The following is a 17661-nucleotide window of genomic DNA, read 5'->3' as shown; positions in this document are numbered from 1 at the left end:
GGAAAATCCAAGGATTGAGTGGGAAAATCCAAGGATTGAGCGGGAAAATCCAAGGATTGAGCGGGAAAATCCAAGGATTTAATGGGAAAATCCAAGGATTGAGCGGGAAAATCCAAGGATTGAGCGGGAAAATCCAAGGATTTAATGGGAAAATCGAAGGATTTAGAGGAAAATCCAAGGATTTAATGGGAAAATCCAAGGATTGAGCAGGAAAATCCAAGGATTTAGGAGGAAAATCCAAGGATTTAATGGGAAAATCCAATGATTTAGGGGGGAAAATCCAAGGATTTAGGGGGGAAAATCCAAGGATTGAGCGGGAAAATCCAAGGATTTTGCAGGAATGTCGGCGTCGCCGCCGGCTGGATCCGTGGCGTGCAGGGATTCCCGGAATTCCAAGGAATTCTGCCCAAACCGGTTGGGTTTGGAATTCTGGAGTGGATTTAATCAGGGGTTGAGGGGAGAGCGGGGATAGCGGGAATGGGAATCCTGGGAATGCTGGGAATGGGAATCCGTGGGATAATGGGAATGGGGAACTCTGGGAATGCTGGGAATGGGAATCCTTGGGATAATGGGAATGGGAATCCTGGGAATGCTGGGAATGCGAATCCGTGGGATAATGGGAATGGGGAACTCTGAGAATGCTGGGAATGGGAATCCTTGGGATAATGGGAATGGGAAATCTGGGGGATAATGGGAATGGGAAACTCTGGGAATACTGGGAATGGGAATCCTTGGGATAATGGGAATGGGAAATCCTTGGGATAGCGAGAATGGGAATCCATGGGATAATGGGAATGGGGAACTCTGGGAATGCTGGGAATGGGGAATTCATGGAAGAGCGGGAATGGGAAATCCTTGGGATAATGGGAATGGGGAACTCTGGGAATGCTGGGAATGGGAATCCATGGGATAATGGGAATGGGAAATCTGTGGGATAATGGGAATGGGAATCCATGGAATGCTGGGAATGGGAATCCTGGGAATGCTGGGAATGGGAATCCATGGGATAGTGGGAATGGGAATCCATGGGATAACAGGAATGGGAAATCCGTGGGATAATGGGAATGGGGAACTCTGGGAATGCTGGGAATGGGGAATCCGTGGGATAATGGGAATGGGAATCCTGGGAATGCTGAGAATGGGAATCCTGGGAATAATGGGAATGGGAATCCATGGGATAATGGGAATGGGAAACTCCAGGAATGCTGGGAATGGGAAATCTGTGGGAATGCTGGGAATGGGAAATCCTTGGAATAGCGGGAATGGGAAATCCTTGGGATAATGGGAATGGGAAATTTGTGGGATAATGGGAATGGGAAATTCCAGGAATGTTGGGAATGGGAAATCCATGGGATAATGGGAATGGGAAATCTGTGGGAATGCTGGGAATGGGAAATCCTTGGAATGCTGGGAGTGGGAAATCTGTTGAATAGCGGGACTGGGAAATCTGTGGGAATAATGGGAATGGGAAATCCCGGGAATGGGAATCCATGGGATAATGGGAATGGGAAATCCTTGGAATAGCGGGAATGGGAAATCCTTGGGATAATGGGAATAGGAAATCCATGGGATAGTGGGAATGGGAAATCCATGGGATAATGGGAATGGGAAATCCATGGGATAGTGGGAATGGGAAATCCATGGGATAATGGGAATGGGAAATCTGTGGGACAATGGGAATGGGGAACTCTGGGAATGCTGGGAATGGGAATCCTGGGAATAATGGGAATGGGAAATCTGTGGGATAATGGGAATGAGAATCCATGGAATGCTGGGAATGGGAAACTCTGGGAATGCTGGGAATGGCAAATCCATGGAATAGCGGGAATGGGAATCCATGGGATAATGGGAATGGGGAACTCCAGGAATGCTGGGAATGGGGAATTCATGGAAGAGCGGAAATGGGAAATCCTTGGGATAATGGGAATGGGAAATCCGGGGGATAATGGGAATGGGAAACTCTGGGAATACTGGGAATGGGAAATCCATGGAATGCTGGGAATGGGAAATCTGTGGGATAATGGGAATGGGAAATCCCGGGAATGGCAAATCCATGGAATGCTGGGAGTGGGAATCCATGGGATAACAGGAATGGGAATCCATGGGATAATGGGAATGGGAAATTCCAGGAATGCCAGGAATAGCAAATCCATGGAATAGCAGGAATGGGAAACCCTTGGGAATGCCGGGAGTCTGAAATCCCTGGGAATGCCAGGAATCCAGAAGCCCGGGAATACCAGGGATCCGCAATCCCTGGGAACCCCAAACCCCCGGGAATCCCCTTTTCCCAAAGATCCAGCCCCGCCCATTCCCGGCGGGACGATTCCCGCTGCGGCTCCGCGTTTTCCTCTGGAAAAATCCCCTCCTGAGCCTTTTCCCGGATTTTTCCAGGTGCTCCGTAGGATCCCACCATGAGCGGCCTCGGCGACAGCTCCACGGATCCGGCCAATCCCGAATCCCGGAAGCGCAAAGGATCCCCCTGCGACCCCGCCCAGAGGTACCCGAGCCCTTCCCGGATCCCTGGGAATTCCCGGATCCCTCGGCGCTTCCCGCGGTTTTCCGGGAATGGCGGGTCCCCATTAACGAGGATCCGCTCCGAGTTTTCCCGGGAATGCCGAGGCTCATTCCGAATTTCCTGCTGCGTTCCCAAAGGAAGCCGGGGGGGGGGGGGGGGTTGGAAATGTGGGAATTCCAATGGGAATTCCTGAGGGAGTGCCCGAAATCCTGGAATTCCCCCTCGGATCCTGAAGCGCTCCGGGAATCTTCTCCCGAGGTTTTTCCCTCCGGAAGGGAAAATTGGGGAATCGGATCCGGAATTCCGGGATCGTTCCTGGCACCTCCAGCCTGCTCCGTGTGGGAGCTTTCCGTGGATTTAGGGCAAAAATTCCGGGATGGAGCAGCTGGGATCGGATTCCAGAGGCGTTTCCAGGCTCCCCGGGGGGGTTTTTTCCACGGATTTTTTTGGGAATGACGGAGCTTTTCCTTGGAATCCAAGCTTGGGCTTGGTTCCCTGATTCCCAGAGAATCCCGAGGGTTCCCAACCGGATTTTGGGCTGGGAATGGGATGGGATTGAAGCTGCGTGGATCCCAGCCAAAGCATTCCGGGATTGTGGGATCCAGGAGGCTCCGAATCCATGGCCAGGGGTTTTTCGGGAAGTCGGGGATGGGAAAGGGAAGGGAGAGCCTTCCTGGAGTGCCGAGATTCCCAGGGAAGGGCCTGGAGGCCGGAATTCCTTCCCGCAGAGGAGTCGCGATGGGGCTGCTGCAGCCCCGGCTCCGTCCCACAGCAATTCCCGCCTGGAATTCCATGGATTGCAGGGTGGTCCAGCCAGGAGTTTTCTGTGCTTTTCCATGGTTTTTCCCTTTTTTCCCGTATTTTTCCATGGTTTTCCATTTTTTCCATGTTTTTTCCCACGGCTTTTCCTCGTTTTTCCATGGTTTTCCATGGTTTTTCCCAGGGTTTTCCATTTTTTCCATGTTTTTTCCCGTGGCTTTTCCACATTTTCCCATGTTTTTCCATGTTTTTCTGTGTTTTTCCCGTGTTTTCCCATGCTTTCTCCGTGTTTCTTTCCCATGTTTTTCCCACGTTTTTCCATGGTTTTCCATTCTTTCCGTGTTTTTTTCCCGTGGCTTTTCCACATCTTTCCATGTTTTTCCCATGTTTTTCCACATTTTTCCGTGTTTTTCCGTTGTTTTTCCATGCTTTTCCCATATTTTTCCATGGGTTTTTCCATGGTTTTTCCATGTTTTTTCCGTGTTTTCCCATGTTTTTCCATGCTTTTTCCATGTTTCTTTCCCATGGTTTTTCCATTTTTTTCCGTGGTTTTTCCATGCTTTTCCCATTTTTTTCCATGTTTTTTCAGTTTTTCTGTTTTCCCAGTTTTTTCTGTGTTTTTCCCTGTCTTTTCCATGGTTTTTCCATGGTTTTTTCCCATGGTTTTTCCATGTTTTTCCATGTTTCTTTCCCATATTTTTTCAGTGGTTTTCCGTGGTTTTTCCCATGTTTTTCCATGTTTTTCTGTGTGTTTTCCATGGTTTTTCCACATTTTTCCATGGTTTTTCCATGGTTTTTCCAGATTCTTTCCATGTTTTCCTGTGTTTTTCCGTGCTTCCCATGTTTTTTCCATGCTTTTCCATGGTTTTCCTGTATTTTCCCATAGTTTTCCATGATTTTTCCATGTTTTTTTCCATGGTTTTTTCCATACTTTTTTCTTTTTTTTTCCCTGGTTTTTCCGTGTTTTTCCGTGGTTTTTCCATGGTTTTCCATATTTTTCCATGGGTTTTTCCATGGTTTTTCCATGTTCTTTCCATGTTTTCCTGTGTGTTTTTCCATGTTTTTTTTCCCATGGTTTTCCCATGGTTTTCCTGTGTGTTTTTCCATTTTTTCCATGTTTTTCTGTGTGTTTTCCATGGTTTTTCCGTATTTTTTTCCCATGGTTTTCCCATGGTTTTCTCCCATGGTTTCCCCATGATTTCTCCTTGCCTGGAATTTCTCCCGTCCTTTTTTTGCCTCAATAAAATGGGAAGAGGGAGAGAAATTCCTGACAACTGCTCCGGGAATCACCGGGGAAGGAGGGGATGGAGAGCGAATTTGGGAATTTGGGAAGCAAAAAATCCCGGAATCTTTGGGCGGGATCCACGGAGCTTCAATCCCATCCCATTCCAACCCCACGGTGATCCCGGGATGCTCCAGCCTTTCCTTGGATGCTCCCAGGGATTCCCTGGGAATTCCAGCGCAGCCGGGAATCCCTTCCCAAGATCCCAGCCCGAGCTCCCCTTTCCCAGGGAAATCCCTCCATTCCCGCCTCTCCCAGCCTGCCATTGGATCCAGCCCCAGCCCGACTCCTCTGTGGGAAGGAATTCCGGCCTCCAGGCCCTTCCCTGGGAATCTGGGAACAATTCCCGATGCCGAGGGTTTGGTGCCACCGAAGCGGCTTTGCCTCGGCTGCCGAGGGAAAAGCGGGGAAAAAAAGGGGGAAAAAAGGTGGGAAAAAGGAGGGGAAAAGGAAAAAAAAGCAGGAGAAAAGCAGGGAAAAGGGAAAAAAAATTAGGAAAAAATGGGGGGAAAAATGGGGCAAAAAATGGGGGAAAAAGCAAAGGAAAGCAAAAAAAAAAAGCAGGAAAAGAGCAGGAAGAAACCAGAAAAAACCCGGAAAAAATTAGGAAGATGCAGGAAAAAATCAGAAAAAAATCAGGAAAAAAATCAGGAAAAAATCAGGAAAAAATTGGGAAAAAACCAGGAAAAAATTGGTAAAAAATCAGGTGAAAATAAAAAAAATCAGAAAAAAAGCAGAAAAAAATCAGGAAAAAATTGGGAAAAAATCGGGAGAAAATAAAAAAAAAATCAGGAAAAAATCAGTAAAAATCGGGAAAAAATCAGGAAAAAATCGGTAAAAAATCGGTAAAAAAATAAAGAAAAAATCAGGAAAAAAATCAGGAAAAAACAGGAAAAAATCAGAAAAAATCGGGAAAAAGTCAGGAAAAATCTGAGCAAAAGCAGAAAAAAGGTAAAAATCGGGAAAAAATCAGGTAAAAAATCAGGTGAAAATCAAAAAAAATCAGGAAAAAATCAGAAAAAAATCAGGAAAAAATTGGGAAAAAACCGGTAAAAAATAAAGAAAAAAGCAGGAAAAAAGCAGAAAAAAGCAGGAAAAAGTCAGGAAAAACCCAAAAAAAGCAGGAGAAAATCAGGGAAAAAATGAGGGAAAAACCAGAAAAAATGTGGAAAAAAATCAGGAAAAAATCAGGAAAAACCACGAAAAAATTATTAAAAAGTGCACAAAAATCAAGGAAAAAACTGAGAAAAAAAACAGGCAAAGATCAGAAAAAAAGCAGAAAAAAATCAGAAAAAAAGCAGAAAAAAATCAGAAAAAAGCAGGAATAAGTCAGAGAAAAACTGAGAAAAAGCAGAAAAAAATGGGGAAAAAATCAGAAAAGAATCAGGAAAAGATCAGAAAAAAAGCAGGAAAAAATCAGGAAAAAATCAGAAAAAAGCAGGAAAAAGTCAGGAAAAATCCGAGAAAAAGCAGAAAAAAATCGGGAAAAAATCAGAAAAAAATCAGTGAGAAATTAGGAAAAAATGACGGAAAAAGCAGAAAAAAAATCAGGAAAAAATCAGGTAAAAATCGGGAAAAAAAATCAGGAAAAAAAATCAGGAAAAAATCAGGTGAAAATCAAAACAAATCAGGAAAAAAGCAGAAAAAAATCAGGAAAGAATCGGGGGAAAATCGGTTAAAAAAAAAAAAAAAACAGGAAAAAATCAGAAGAAAAGCAGGAAAAAATCAGAAAAAAATCAGAAAACAGCAGGAAAAGGTCAGGAAAAATCTGAGAAAAAGCAGAAAAAAATCGGGAAAAAATCAGGTAAAAATCAGAAAAAATCAGGAAAGTATTGGTAAAAAATCAGGTGAAAACCAAAAAAAATCAGGAAAAAAATCAGAAAAAAAGCGGAAAAAAACCCAGAAAAAAAGCAGGAAAAAGTCAGGAAAAATCCGAGAAAAAGCAGAAAAAAAGCAGGAAAAAGTCAGAAAAAATGAGAAAAAAACCAGAAAAAAATCTGGAAAAAGTCAGAAAAAAATCAGAAAAAAAGCAGAAAAGACCCAGAAAAAAGCAGGGAAAAGTCAGGAAAAAAAAGAGAGAAAAAGTCAGAAAAAAATCTGGAAAACATAAGGGAAAAATCAGGAAAAAAGCAGAAAAAAGCAGGAAAAAGTCGGGAAAAATCCGAGAAAAAGCAGAAAAAAATCAGGAAAAAGCCAGAAAAAAAAAATCTAAAAATCGGTAAAACACCGGTAAAAAATTGGGAAAAAATCAGGAAAAAACCCGAAAAAAATCAGAAAAAAAGCAGGAAAAAGCAGGAAAAAGTCAGGAAAAAAAAAGAGAGAAAAAATCAGAAAAAAATCTGGAAAACGTACGGAAAAAATCAGAAAAAAATCTGAAAAAAAGCAGAAAAAAGCGGGAAAAAATGAGAAAAAGTCAGGAAAAATCCGAGAAAAAGCAGGAAAAAATGGGGAAAAAACCCGAAAAAAAAATTTAAAAATTGGCAAAAAACCGGTAAAAAATTGGGAAAAAATCAGGAAAAAACCTGAAAAAAATCAGAAAAAAATCAGAAAAAAATCAGAAAAAAATCAGAAAAAAGCAGGAAAAAGTCAGGAAAAAAAAAGAGAGAAAAAGTCAGAAAAAAATCTGGAAAACATAAGGAAAAAATCAGAAAAAAATCAGGAAAAAAGCAGGAAAAAGTCGGGAAAAATCCGAGAAAAAGCAGAAAAAAATGGGGAAAAAACCAGAAAAAAAAAATTTAAAAATCGGTAAAAAACCGGTAAAAAATTGGGAAAAAATCAGGAAAAAATGAGAAAAAAAGCAGGAAAAAAGCAGGAAAAAGTCAGGAAAAAATGAGAAAAAAGTCAGAAAAAAATCCGGAAAAAGTCAGAAAAAAATCAGGAAAAAAATCAGAAAAAAGCTGGAAAAAGTCAGGAAAAATCTGAGAAAAAGCAGAAAAAAATGGGGAAAAAGTCAGAAAAAAAGTATTTAAAACTCGGTAAAAAACCAGTAAAAAATTGGGAAAAAATCAGAAAAAAACCCAAAAAAAATCAGAAAAAACCCAGGAAGAAGCAGGAAAAAGTCAGGAAAAATCCGAGAAAAAGCAGAAAAAAATGGGGAAAAAACCAGAAAAAATGAGGAAAAAATCAGAAAAAAATCCGGAAAAAGTCAGAAAAAAATCAGGAAAAAATCAGAAAAAAAGCAGAAAAAACCCAGAAAAAAGCCGGAAAAAGTCAGGAAAAAAAAAGAGAAAAAATCAGAAAAAAATCTGGAAAACCTACGGAAAAAATCAGAAAAAAAGCAGGAAAAAGTCAGGAAAAATCTGAGAAAAAGCAGGAAAAAATGGGGAAAAAACCAGAAAAAAAAAATTTAAAAATCGGCAAAAAAAGGGTAAAAAATGGGGAAAAATCAGAAAAAAACCCGAAAAAAATCGGAAAAAAAGCAGGAAAAATCAGGAAAAAATCAGGGAAAAATCTGAGAAAAAGCAGGAAAAAAATCCGGAAAAAAAAATCTAAAAATTGGTAAAAAATTGGGAAAAAATCAGGAAAAAACCCGAAAAAAATCAGGAAAAAAGCAGGAAAAAATGGGAAAAAATCGGTAAAAAACCAAAAAAAAATCAGAAAAAGCCCCAAAAACCCCCCCAAAAATCCCGAAACACCGTGCTGCAAACCCAACCCGCCGCGGCCCCAGATCGCTGCGGAAAAGCCGGGATTTTTCCGCGCTTCCCGCTCTCCCGGCAGCGCTGAGAAGCGGCGGCGCGAGCAGGAGAACAGGTACCTGCAGGAGCTGGCGGAGCTGCTGTCGGCCAACCTGGGCGACATCGACGGGCTCAGCGTGAAACCCGACAAGGGCCAGGTGCTGCGGAAAACCGTGGAGCAGATCCAGCACATGAAGCGGCTGGAGCAGGGTGAGGGCCGGGAAAGGGGCTGGAAGGGAGGGAGAAGGGGCTGGAAGGGAGGGAGAAGGGGCTGGAAGGGAGGGAGAAGGGGCTGGAAGGGAGGGAGAAGGTGCTGGAAGGACGGGAAAAGGTCCTGGAAGGGAGGGAGAAGGGGCTGGAACGATGGGAAAAGGTGCTGGAAGGACAGGAAAAGGTCCTGGAAGGGAGGGAGAAGGGGCTGGAAGGACGGGAAAAGGTCCTGGAAGGGAGGGAGAAGGGGCTGGAAGGGAGGGAGAAGGTGCTGGAAGGACGGGAAAAGGTCCTGGAAGGGAGGGAGAAGGGGCTGGAAGGGAGGGAGAAGGGGCTGGAAGGACGGGAAAAGGTCCTGGAAGGGAGGGAGAAGGTGCTGGAACGATGGGAAAAGGTCCTGGAATGCCAGGAAAAGGTCCTGGAAGGGAGGGAGAAGGGGCTGGAAGGGAGGAAGAAGGGGCTGGAACGATGGGAAAAGGTCCTGGAAGGGAGGGAGAAGGGGCTGGAAGGGAGGGAGAAGGGGCTGGAAGGACGGGAGAAGGTCCTGGAAGGGAGGGAGAAGGGTCTGGAACGATGGGAGAAGGTGCTGGAATGCCAGGAAAAGGTCCTGGAAGGGAGGGAGAAGGTGCTGGAAGGGAGGGAGAAGGGGCTGGAACGATGGGAAAAGGTGCTGGAATGCCAGGAAAAGGTCCTGGAAGGGAGGGAGAAGGGGCTGGAAGGACAGGAAAAGGTCCTGGAAGGGAGGGAAAAGGTGCTGGAACGATGGGAAAAGGTCCTGGAAGGACAGGAAAAGGTCCTGGAAGGGAGGGAGAAGGGGCTGGAACGATGGGAAAAGGTCCTGGAAGGGAGGGAGAAGGGGCTGGAGTGTTGGGAGAAGGTGCTGGAATGTTGGGAGGAGGTGCTGGAATGTTGGGAAAAGGTCCTGGAATGTCGGGAAAAGGTCCTGGAAGGGAGGGAGAAGGTGCTGGAGTGTTGGGAGAAGGTCCTGGAATGTCGGGAAAAGGTCCTGGAGTGTCGGGAAAAGGTTCTGGAATGTGGGAAAAGGTCCTGGAATGTTGGGAAAAGGTCCTGGAATGTCGGGAAAAGGTCCTGGAATGTTGGGAAAAGGTCCTGGAGTGCCGGGAAAAGGTCCTGGAGTGTCGGGAAAAGGTTCTGGAATGTGGGAAAAGGTCCTGGAATGTTGGGAAAAGGTCCTGGAGTGCCGGGAAAAGGTCCTGGAGTGGCGGGAAAAGGTCCTGGAATGTTGGGAAAAGGTCCTGGAGTGGCGGGAAAAGGTCCTGGAGTGCCGGGAAAAGGTCCTGGAATGTGGGAAAAGGTCCTGGAGTGTCGGGAAAAGGTCCTGGAGTGCCGGGAAAAGGTCCTGGAATGTGGGAAAAGGTCCTGGAGTGGCGGGAAAAGGTCCTGGAGTGCCGGGAAAAGGTCCTGGAATGTGGGAAAAGGTCCTGGAGTGTCGGGAAAAGGTCCTGGAATGTCGGGAAAAGGTCCTGGAGTGTTGGGAAAAGGTCCTGGAGTGCCGGGAAAAGGTCCTGGAATGTGGGAAAAGGTCCTGGAGTGTTGGGAAAAGGTCCTGGAGTGTTGGGAAAAGGTCCTGGAATGTGGGAAAAGGTCCTGGAGTGTCGGGAAAAGGTCCTGGAATGTGGGAAAAGGTCCTGGAGTGTCGGGAAAAGGTCCTGGAATGTTGGGAAAAGGTCCTGGAATGGCGGGAAAAGGTCCTGGAGTGTTGGGAAAAGGTCCTGGAATGTGGGAAAAGGTCCTGCAGTGTCGGGAAAAGGTCCTGGAGTGTTGGGAAAAGGTCCTGGAGTGTCGGGAAAAGGTCCTGGAGTGGCGGGAAAAGGTCCTGGAATGGCGGGAAAAGGTCCTGGAATGTTGGGAAAAGGTCCTGGAGTGTTGGGAAAAGGTCCTGGAATGTCGGGAAAAGGTCCTGGAATGACGGGAAAAGGTCCTGGAGTGTTGGGAAAAGGTCCTGGAGTGCCGGGAAAAGGTCCTGGAATGTGGGAAAAGGTCCTGGAGTGTCGGGAAAAATCGGGATAAAGGAAATTCGGGATTTGCTGCGGGAACGTCGGGGTTTCATAGGGAAAATCGGGATCGGCTCAGGGCCTTTTCCCGCCCCATCCCGGCATTCCCAGAGCCGTTCCCATTCCCGCTTCTTCCCAATCCCTCCTTTCGGGGCAGTGCTGGAAAATCCCATCCCGGAGATCCGGGATTTCCCGGCATTGCTGCTCCCACATTTCCTTCCCGTCGTGCCCAAGCTCGGGAAGGAATTTGGGAATTCTCCGGCTCCGCTTCCGCCTTCCCTTGGTTTTCTTGGAATTCCAAGGAAACGAACCGGGAGAAGCTTCCCGATGGCATTCCCGGAGCTTTTTTTCCCTGGGATCCTTCGATCCCAGAAAGGATTCCCTGGGTTCCTGGAGAGCAGGAAAAGGCGGAAAAATCCCGAAAATATTCCCAGAGGGAAAGAATTCCCTGGTTTTTGATGGGATCGGGCGTCGGAATCCAGGATTCCCGCCCGTGTCCTTCCCCCTTTTCCCTCTTTCCCTTCTTCCCGGTTTCCCGGTGAATATCTGGGAACTGCTGAGCTTGCAGTTTTGCGGCTGCCTGGAATTCCGGGCTCCCTGCGAAATTCCAGGATTTCACGGAGCACTTTGGAATTCCGGCGTTTTCCACGTGCTTCAGACCAGCCCTAAAAAATCCCCGATATCCCAAAAAACCGATCCCCGTTCATCCCGATAAAACCCAAACCATTCCGAGCGGGAAAACCAATCCCAAATCCCCCCAAAAAATCCTGGTTCGAATTGAAAATCCGGGAACGGAGACGAGGAAAAAGCGGGAGCGGAGGATTTGGGATCGCATCCCGCGGCTCCTTCCCGGCGTTCCTGGCAGATGGATCCCGCCCCTCCCCCTTCCCGGCTATTTCAGGGATGGAATTCTTGGAAAAGATTCCCGGAGCTGGAGCTTTTCCAAAGGGAGCCGTGGCCAGTTGGCAGCGGGAGCCGATTGCGGCTGCGGCAGAATCCCGGGATTGGGCGGGATTGGGAATGCCGGGAGAGGCCGGGAGAGGCCGGAGGAAGGAGAAATCTGGGAATTCGGGAATGCTTTGGGTGGGATCCACGGAGCTGGAATCCCATCCTGGTGCAATCCCACGATCCCAGGTGGATCCCAAGCCTTTCCCTGGGATTTCTGGGATTCCCTGGGAATTCCAGCCCAGCCGGGAATCCCTTCCCAAGATCCCAGCCCGAGCTCCCCTTTCCCAGGGAAATCCCTCCATTCCCGCCTCTCCCAGCCTGCCATTGGATCCAGCCCCAGCCCGACTCCTCTGCGGGAAGGAATTCCGGCCTCCAGGCCCTTCCCTGGGAATCTCGGCACTCCAGGAAGGCTCTCCCTTCCCTTTCCCATCCCCGACTTCCCGAAAAACCCCTGGCCATGGATTCGGAGCCTCCTGCATCCCACAATCCCGGAATGCTTTGGCTGGGATCCACGCAGCTTCAATCCCATCCCATTCCAAGGCCGGCACCTCCCCTGATGATCCCAGGCTGCTCCAGCCTTTCCTTGGGCACTGCCAGGGATCCGGGGGCATTCCCTGGGAATTCCAGCCCAGCCGGGAATTCCTTCCCAACATCCCATCCCAAGCTCCCCTTTCCCACTGGGAAGCTGCCGCCCCATTCCCCATCCCATTCCCCATTCCCAGCTCCCCGAGGATCCGTGGGCAGGAGGTGATTCCGAAGGGTGCGGCTGATCCCGGCGGCGATTCCCGGGGCCGATTCCGTACCCGTTATTCCCCATGGCTCCCTGCTGCCAGGATTTCATCTCCGGGGATTGGTATCCCGGTGCCGGCGGCACCGGAGGCAGCATCGGGCTCGGAGCCGGCGGCAGCTGCGGGGACATCAGGGGGCTGCTGGGGCTGAGCGCCGGAGCGAAGGCGGGATCGCTCTGCTGCGCCATTCCTGGGAAAAATCCATGGAATTACAGCCGGCCGCCTTCCCCTGAGACAGCCCAAATTCCCGGTTTTTTCCCTCCCAAGCAATCCAGGAATTTCAGCCGGGGCTTTGGAGCTTTTGGGTTGGGTGGGAAGGAGCTTCAAGCTCATCCCGGTCCAATCCCGACACTTCCTCCATGCCAGGCTGCTCCAAATTTTCCATGGATGCTGCCAGGGATCCAGGGATTCTCTGGGAATTCCAGCCCAGCCGGGAATTCCTTCCCAAGATCCCAGCCCGAGCTCCCCTTTCCCACTGGGAAGCCATTCCCTGCCTCCTGCCCCTCCATCCTTTATCCCAAATCCCAGCTCTCCTGGAGCCCCTTCAGGCTCGGGAAGCGGCTCCGAGGATTCCCTGGATCCTTCCCTGACCCAGCCGCACATTCCCAGCTCTCCAGGAGCTTTTCCTGTTTGATTCCGGAGGAATTTTCCCATGCGGATCCTGAGGCAATCCCGCTTCCCTTCCTTGGATGGAGCCATCAGGGAAAGGTCGTGGAGCTCTCCGGGATTTGGGAATCTCCAGGATGAGGAGGAGCCCGGCCGAGCTTTTCCAAGCAAAATCAGGGATCTTGGGATACGGGAGGAGCGGAATTCCCGGAAAAGCTCCAACAGTGCCTGGAAAACCGCTGGGATTGGGCCTTTCCTGGGAAACGATTCCCGGCTGGAATTCCAGGAATTCAGGCCAGCATTCCCGAAGGAGGAGCATCCCACATTCCTGGCCTTGGATGAATCCGTGCGCTCCCGAGAGGCTTTTCCATGAAACCCCCAAATTTCGGGAAGCGACGACTTTTCCTCGCGGAACGGGCGAGGAAATCCCCCGGAATTCCGGGATCATCCCATGGCCAGCTGAAGCTTCCAAAGCTTTTCCCAAAATCCTTGTGGAAAAGCGGGAATCTCCCATCCCGTCCATCCGAGGAACTTCTTTATTCCAACAAAAACTCCGGAGCCGCGGCCTCGGAAAACCTCGGGAACGATTCCGGCTCCGAGGGGGCTCCTCCCTTCCGCCCTTCCCGCTTTTCCTCATCCCGGCTGTTCCCGCTGCTCGGATTCCGCGGGAATTTCTGGGAAGAGCCGGCTCCAGCCTCATCCCGGAGAATCCACGGAGCGATTTTCCGGAGCGCCGAGTTTTCCAGAGCCAAAATTCGGGATTTATCCCAAGTTTCCTTGGATTTATCCCAAAGGCACCGCTGGGATTTGGGAATCGGATCCGGTTTTATCCGTAGAAAACGGGGAAAAAACCCCGGATTTTGGGAATTCAGGGAATATCGGGAATAACGCCCGGATTTGGGGATGTGCAAGGCAAGAATTCCCGGTTTTTCCCGAAATTCCCGGGAAAAGCCAGCAAGGGCTGGATTTTTAATGGGAGTGGGGCAAGGATGTTGCTGGAATTGCAGCCGGAATGTTTTCCAGGTTTTTTTTAGGGATGAGGGCGTTTTTGAATCCGGCCCAAAGGAGTTTTTCCATGGAAATTCCCATTTTTGGCTCCCACAAATCCACGGAGCCGCCGCGTTTTCCGGGCATTTTCGATTGGAATTTTTTCCCCGTCGTTTATCCATAAAAAATTCCGGCTCCTGGAAGCTCCTTTGTCTGAGAATTCCCGAAAAAAAGAGGATCCTTAATTCCAGCCCATTCCCACTTGGAATTCAACCTCCTCGGGGAAGGAATTTTCCCTCTGGAGAATTCCCAAGGGGGAATTTTTGGGAATTCTCGCCGTTAATTTGGGATTCGGGTGATTCCAGCTCATCCCAGACCGGATTTTCCAGGATTTTCCTTCCAAAAAAGAGCCCGAATCCTTGGATTTGGGTTGAGGGGTGGGCGGGAAATGGTTCGGGAAGAGATTTTGGGAAGAGGGGAAGGATCCTCGGGAATCCAGAGGAATCCTGGGAAGAGAAATTCCCGGGTTTGTGCCGGTTCCTTCTGCCGGATCCAGGATCCCGCTGGGATTCACCGGGAATTCCGGAGCACAAATCCCACCGGGAGCGGCCGCGGTGAGATCCCAGAGGATTCCCGGAGCCCAGAATTCCCAAAATTCCAGGATTTTGGATTCTTCCCGCGTCTCCACGATGACGTCACGAGGTCACCGCGTGTTCCCGGCGGGAATAAACCTCGGGAAACCCCTCAGAATTCCATGGAAAGGGCTGGGATGAGAGGTGGGATCCCGGAGGATTCCCGGAGCCCGGAATTCCCAAAATTCCAGGATTTTGGATTCTTCCCACTGTCACGAGGTCACCGCACGTTCCCGGCGGGAATAAACCTCAGGAAGCCCCTCAGAATTCCCTGGAAAGGGCTGGGATGTCCAGTGGGATCCCAGAAGATTCTCAGAACCCGGAATTCCCAAAATTCCATGATTTTGGGCTCTTCCCACTGTCACGAGGTCACCGCGCGTTCCCGGCGGGAATAAACCTCGGGAAACCCCTCAGAATTCCATGGAAAGAGCTGGGATGTGAGGTGGGATCCCAGAAAATTCCCAGAGCCCGGAATTCCCAAAATTCCATGATTTTGGATTCTTCCCGCGTCTCCACGATGACGTCACGAGGTCACCGCGCGTTCCCGGCGGGAATAAACCTCGGGAAGCCCCTCAGAATTCCCTGGAAAGGGCTGGGATGAGAGGTGGGATCCCAGAGGATTCCCGGAGCCCAGAATTCCCAAAATTCCATGATTTTGGATCCTTCCCGCGTCTCCACGATGACGTCACGTGGTGACCGTGCATTCCCGGCGGGAATAAACCTCGGGAAACCTCTCAGAATTCCCTGGAAAGGGCTGGGGTGAGAGGTGGGATCCCGGAGGATTCCCGGAGCCCGGAATTCCCAAAATTCCAGGATTTTGGATTCTTCCCACTGTCACGCGGTCACCGCACGTTCCCGGCGGGAATAAACCTCGGGAAACCACTCAGAATTCCATGGAAAGGGCTGGGGTGAGAGGTGGGATCCCGGAGGATTCCCGGAGCCCGGAATTCCCAAAATTCCAGGATTTTGGATTCTTCCCACTGTCACGCGGTCACCGCATGTTCCCGGCGGGAATAAACCTCAGGAAGCCCCTCAGAATTCCCTGGAAAGGGCTGGGATGTCCAGTGGGATCCCAGAAGATTCTCAGAACCCGGAATTCCCAAAATTCCATGATTTTGGGCTCTTCCCACTGTCACGAGGTCACTGCGCGTTCCCGGCGGGAATAAACCTCGGGAAACCCCTCAGAATTCCATGGAAAGAGCTGGGATGTGAGGTGGGATCCCAGAAAATTCCCAGAACCCGGAATTCCCAAAATTCCATGATTTTGGATTCTTCCCGCGTCTCCATGATGACGTCATGAGGTCACCGCGCGTTCCCGGCGGGAATAAACCTCGGGAAACCCCTCAGAATTCCCTGGAAAGGGCTGGGATGAGAGGTGGGATCCCAGAATTCTCGGAGCCCGGAATTCCCAAAATTCCAGGATTTTGGGCTCTTCCCACTGCCACGCGGTCACCGCACGTTCCCGGCGGGAATAAACCTCAGGAAGCCCCTCAGAATTCCCTGGAAAGGGCTGGGATGTGCAGTGGGATCCCAGAAGATTCCCAGAACCCGGAATTCCCAAAATTCCAGGATTTTGGATTCTTCCCGCGTCTCCATGATGACGTCATGAGGTCACCGCGCGTTCCCGGCGGGAATAAACCTCGGGAAACCTCTCAGAATTCCCTGGAAAGGGCTGGGATGAGAGGTGGGATCCCAGAACATTCCCGGAGCCCGGAATTCCCAAAATTCCAGGATTTTGGGCTCTTCCCACTGTCACGAGGTCACCGCACGTTCCCGGCGGGAATAAACCTTGGGAAACCCCTCAGAATTCCATGGAAAGGGCTGGGATGTGAGGTGGGTTCCTGGAGGATTCCCGGAGCCCGGAATTCCCAAAATGCCACGATTTTGGATCCTTCCCGCGTCTCCACGATGACGTCACGTGGTGACCGTGCATTCCCGGCGGGAATAAACCTCGGGAAACCCCTCAGAATTCCCTGGAAAGGGCTGGGATGAGAGGTGGGATCCCAGAGGATTCCCGGAGCCCGGAATTCCCAAAATTCCAGGATTTTGGGCTCTTCCCACTGTCACGCGGTCACCGCACGTTCCCGGCGGGAATAAACCTCGGGAAACCCCTCAGAATTCCCTGGAAAGGGCTGGGATGTGCGGTGGGATCCCAGAGGATTCCCGGAGCCCAGAATTCCCAAAATTCCATGATTTCCGGCTCTTCCGGCGTCTCCACGATGCCATCCCATAAATCCGAGCCGAGGCCGTTCCCTCTTTTCCTGGAGCCCCAAATCCCGGCTGGAATGCGGAGCCTTCCCGGAGAGGCTTTTCCAGGAGAAATCCGGGATTTCTCCCATCCCAAATTCCCGCCCCTCTTTGGGATCTGGCTCGGATTCCTTGGAAAAGCTGCGCCTGCCACAAATCCCAGCGGGAATTCCCGGGATTGGGATCCTCTCCTCCCATTCCCGGCCTCGCCAAATCCCGGGATTTTCCCGGCATCCCGGTTTTTTTCCCTCCGCTTTCCCGTTCTCCCTGAGTTCTTCCCGGTAGTTATTCCTTAGGAATTCCCGATGGAATTCCGGGGATATTCCGTTTCCTCCGGGAAACTTTGGATTTCGGATCCCTTTTTTTCCCAGATTCCCGCCCGGATTGGATTTTCCCCTCCTCGTTCGTTCCTTTCCTTCGGAGTCGCTCCTAGAACATTCCACGTTTTCCTGGGAATTCGGGAGGCGAGGAAAATCCCGGAGACCATTCCCGCCGTTCCTCTCTCCTGGTTTTTGGGGTTTTCCCGGGTTTTTTTTGAAGTCGTTCCCGCTTGTTTTCCTGCACTGAAAGTTGAGATTGTAGCAAAAAAATTCGGGAATTCCATGAAATAAAAGCTGGAATTTCTCCACCAGAGGAATTCCCTGGGAGATTCCCATTTTGGGGAATTTTCGCGACTGCCTCCGATCCCTGGGATCCGACCGGATCCATTCCCGAGATGAATCCACCCAAACTCCTCCGGAGGAGCGGGAAAAGCGGGAATGAAACTCCAGGCAAACCAAATCCTGCCTGGATCCCGGATTTCCCACGGATCCGGGTCGTGTTGGTCCTTTTCCCGCTTCCCGAATCCGGGAAAAACCCCGGCAGCGGCTCTGTCGTGGCCGGGCTGGGATGGGGAACATCCCAAGGATCAATCATTGGGTTCCTCTCGGCGATCGATCGATCGATCGATCGATCCGCAATGGTTCCATGGGCTGAAAATTCCCGCTTTTCCCGGTTTT

General features: G+C 49.7%; 2 protein-coding genes across 17 annotated transcripts in view; both read left to right on the top strand.

Moving 5' to 3' along the window:
* NCOA1 (nuclear receptor coactivator 1) overlaps positions 1-17661 on the top strand; it is a 116408-nt gene that overhangs the window by 27098 nt on the left and 71649 nt on the right. For all 3 annotated transcript variants that reach the window (XM_032103370.1, XM_032103371.1, XM_032103373.1), the window contains exons 3-4: positions 2392-2497; positions 8274-8440. In XM_032103370.1, the coding sequence (XP_031959261.1) occupies positions 2412-2497; positions 8274-8440 (253 nt within the window). In that variant the 5' untranslated portion in view covers positions 2392-2411. The remainder of the gene's footprint in view (positions 1-2391; positions 2498-8273; positions 8441-17661) is intronic.
* Positions 9135-11948, top strand: LOC116441460 (50 kDa spicule matrix protein-like). Of its 14 annotated transcripts, none has more exons than XM_032103374.1 (5): positions 9135-9275; positions 9339-9380; positions 9423-9547; positions 9880-10190; positions 10233-11948. In XM_032103374.1, the coding sequence occupies exons 1-5, from the start codon at positions 9203-9205 to the stop codon at positions 10912-10914; spliced, it is 1233 nt and encodes a 410-aa protein (XP_031959265.1). In that variant the 5' UTR covers positions 9135-9202; the 3' UTR covers positions 10915-11948. The 14 variants fall into 14 exon arrangements, 12 of the variants coding, with proteins under 12 accessions (XP_031959265.1, XP_031959277.1, XP_031959275.1 ...); XM_032103386.1 differs by having other exon boundaries at positions 9140-9275; positions 9423-9714; positions 9984-10128; positions 10212-11948; XM_032103381.1 differs by lacking the exon at positions 9135-9275 and adding an exon at positions 9610-9714 and having other exon boundaries at positions 9301-9380; positions 9485-9547; positions 9984-10128; positions 10212-11948.

The sequence above is a fragment of the Corvus moneduloides genome, chromosome 3 (genome assembly GCF_009650955.1).
Source record: "Corvus moneduloides isolate bCorMon1 chromosome 3, bCorMon1.pri, whole genome shotgun sequence".
In the NCBI taxonomy this organism is placed as follows: Eukaryota; Metazoa; Chordata; class Aves; order Passeriformes; family Corvidae; genus Corvus; species Corvus moneduloides.
Note: the sequence above shows the minus strand (reverse complement) of the source record. Positions and strands in the feature narration are given on the sequence as shown.

What these genes read in the sequence shown, in the direction of transcription:
- LOC116441460 (XM_032103377.1), top strand. Translation starts at nt 9,326, where the DNA reads ATGTTGGGAGGAGGTGCTGGAATGTTGGGAAAAGGTCCTGGAATGTCG. An exon ending in TCCTGGAATGTCGGGAAAAG is followed by an intron (nt 9,381 to 9,422) that starts GTCCTGGAAGGG and finishes TGTTGGGAGAAG; the next exon opens with GTCCTGGAATGTCGGGAAAA. An exon ending in GTCCTGGAATGTGGGAAAAG is followed by an intron (nt 10,191 to 10,232) that starts GTCCTGCAGTGT and finishes TGTTGGGAAAAG; the next exon opens with GTCCTGGAGTGTCGGGAAAA.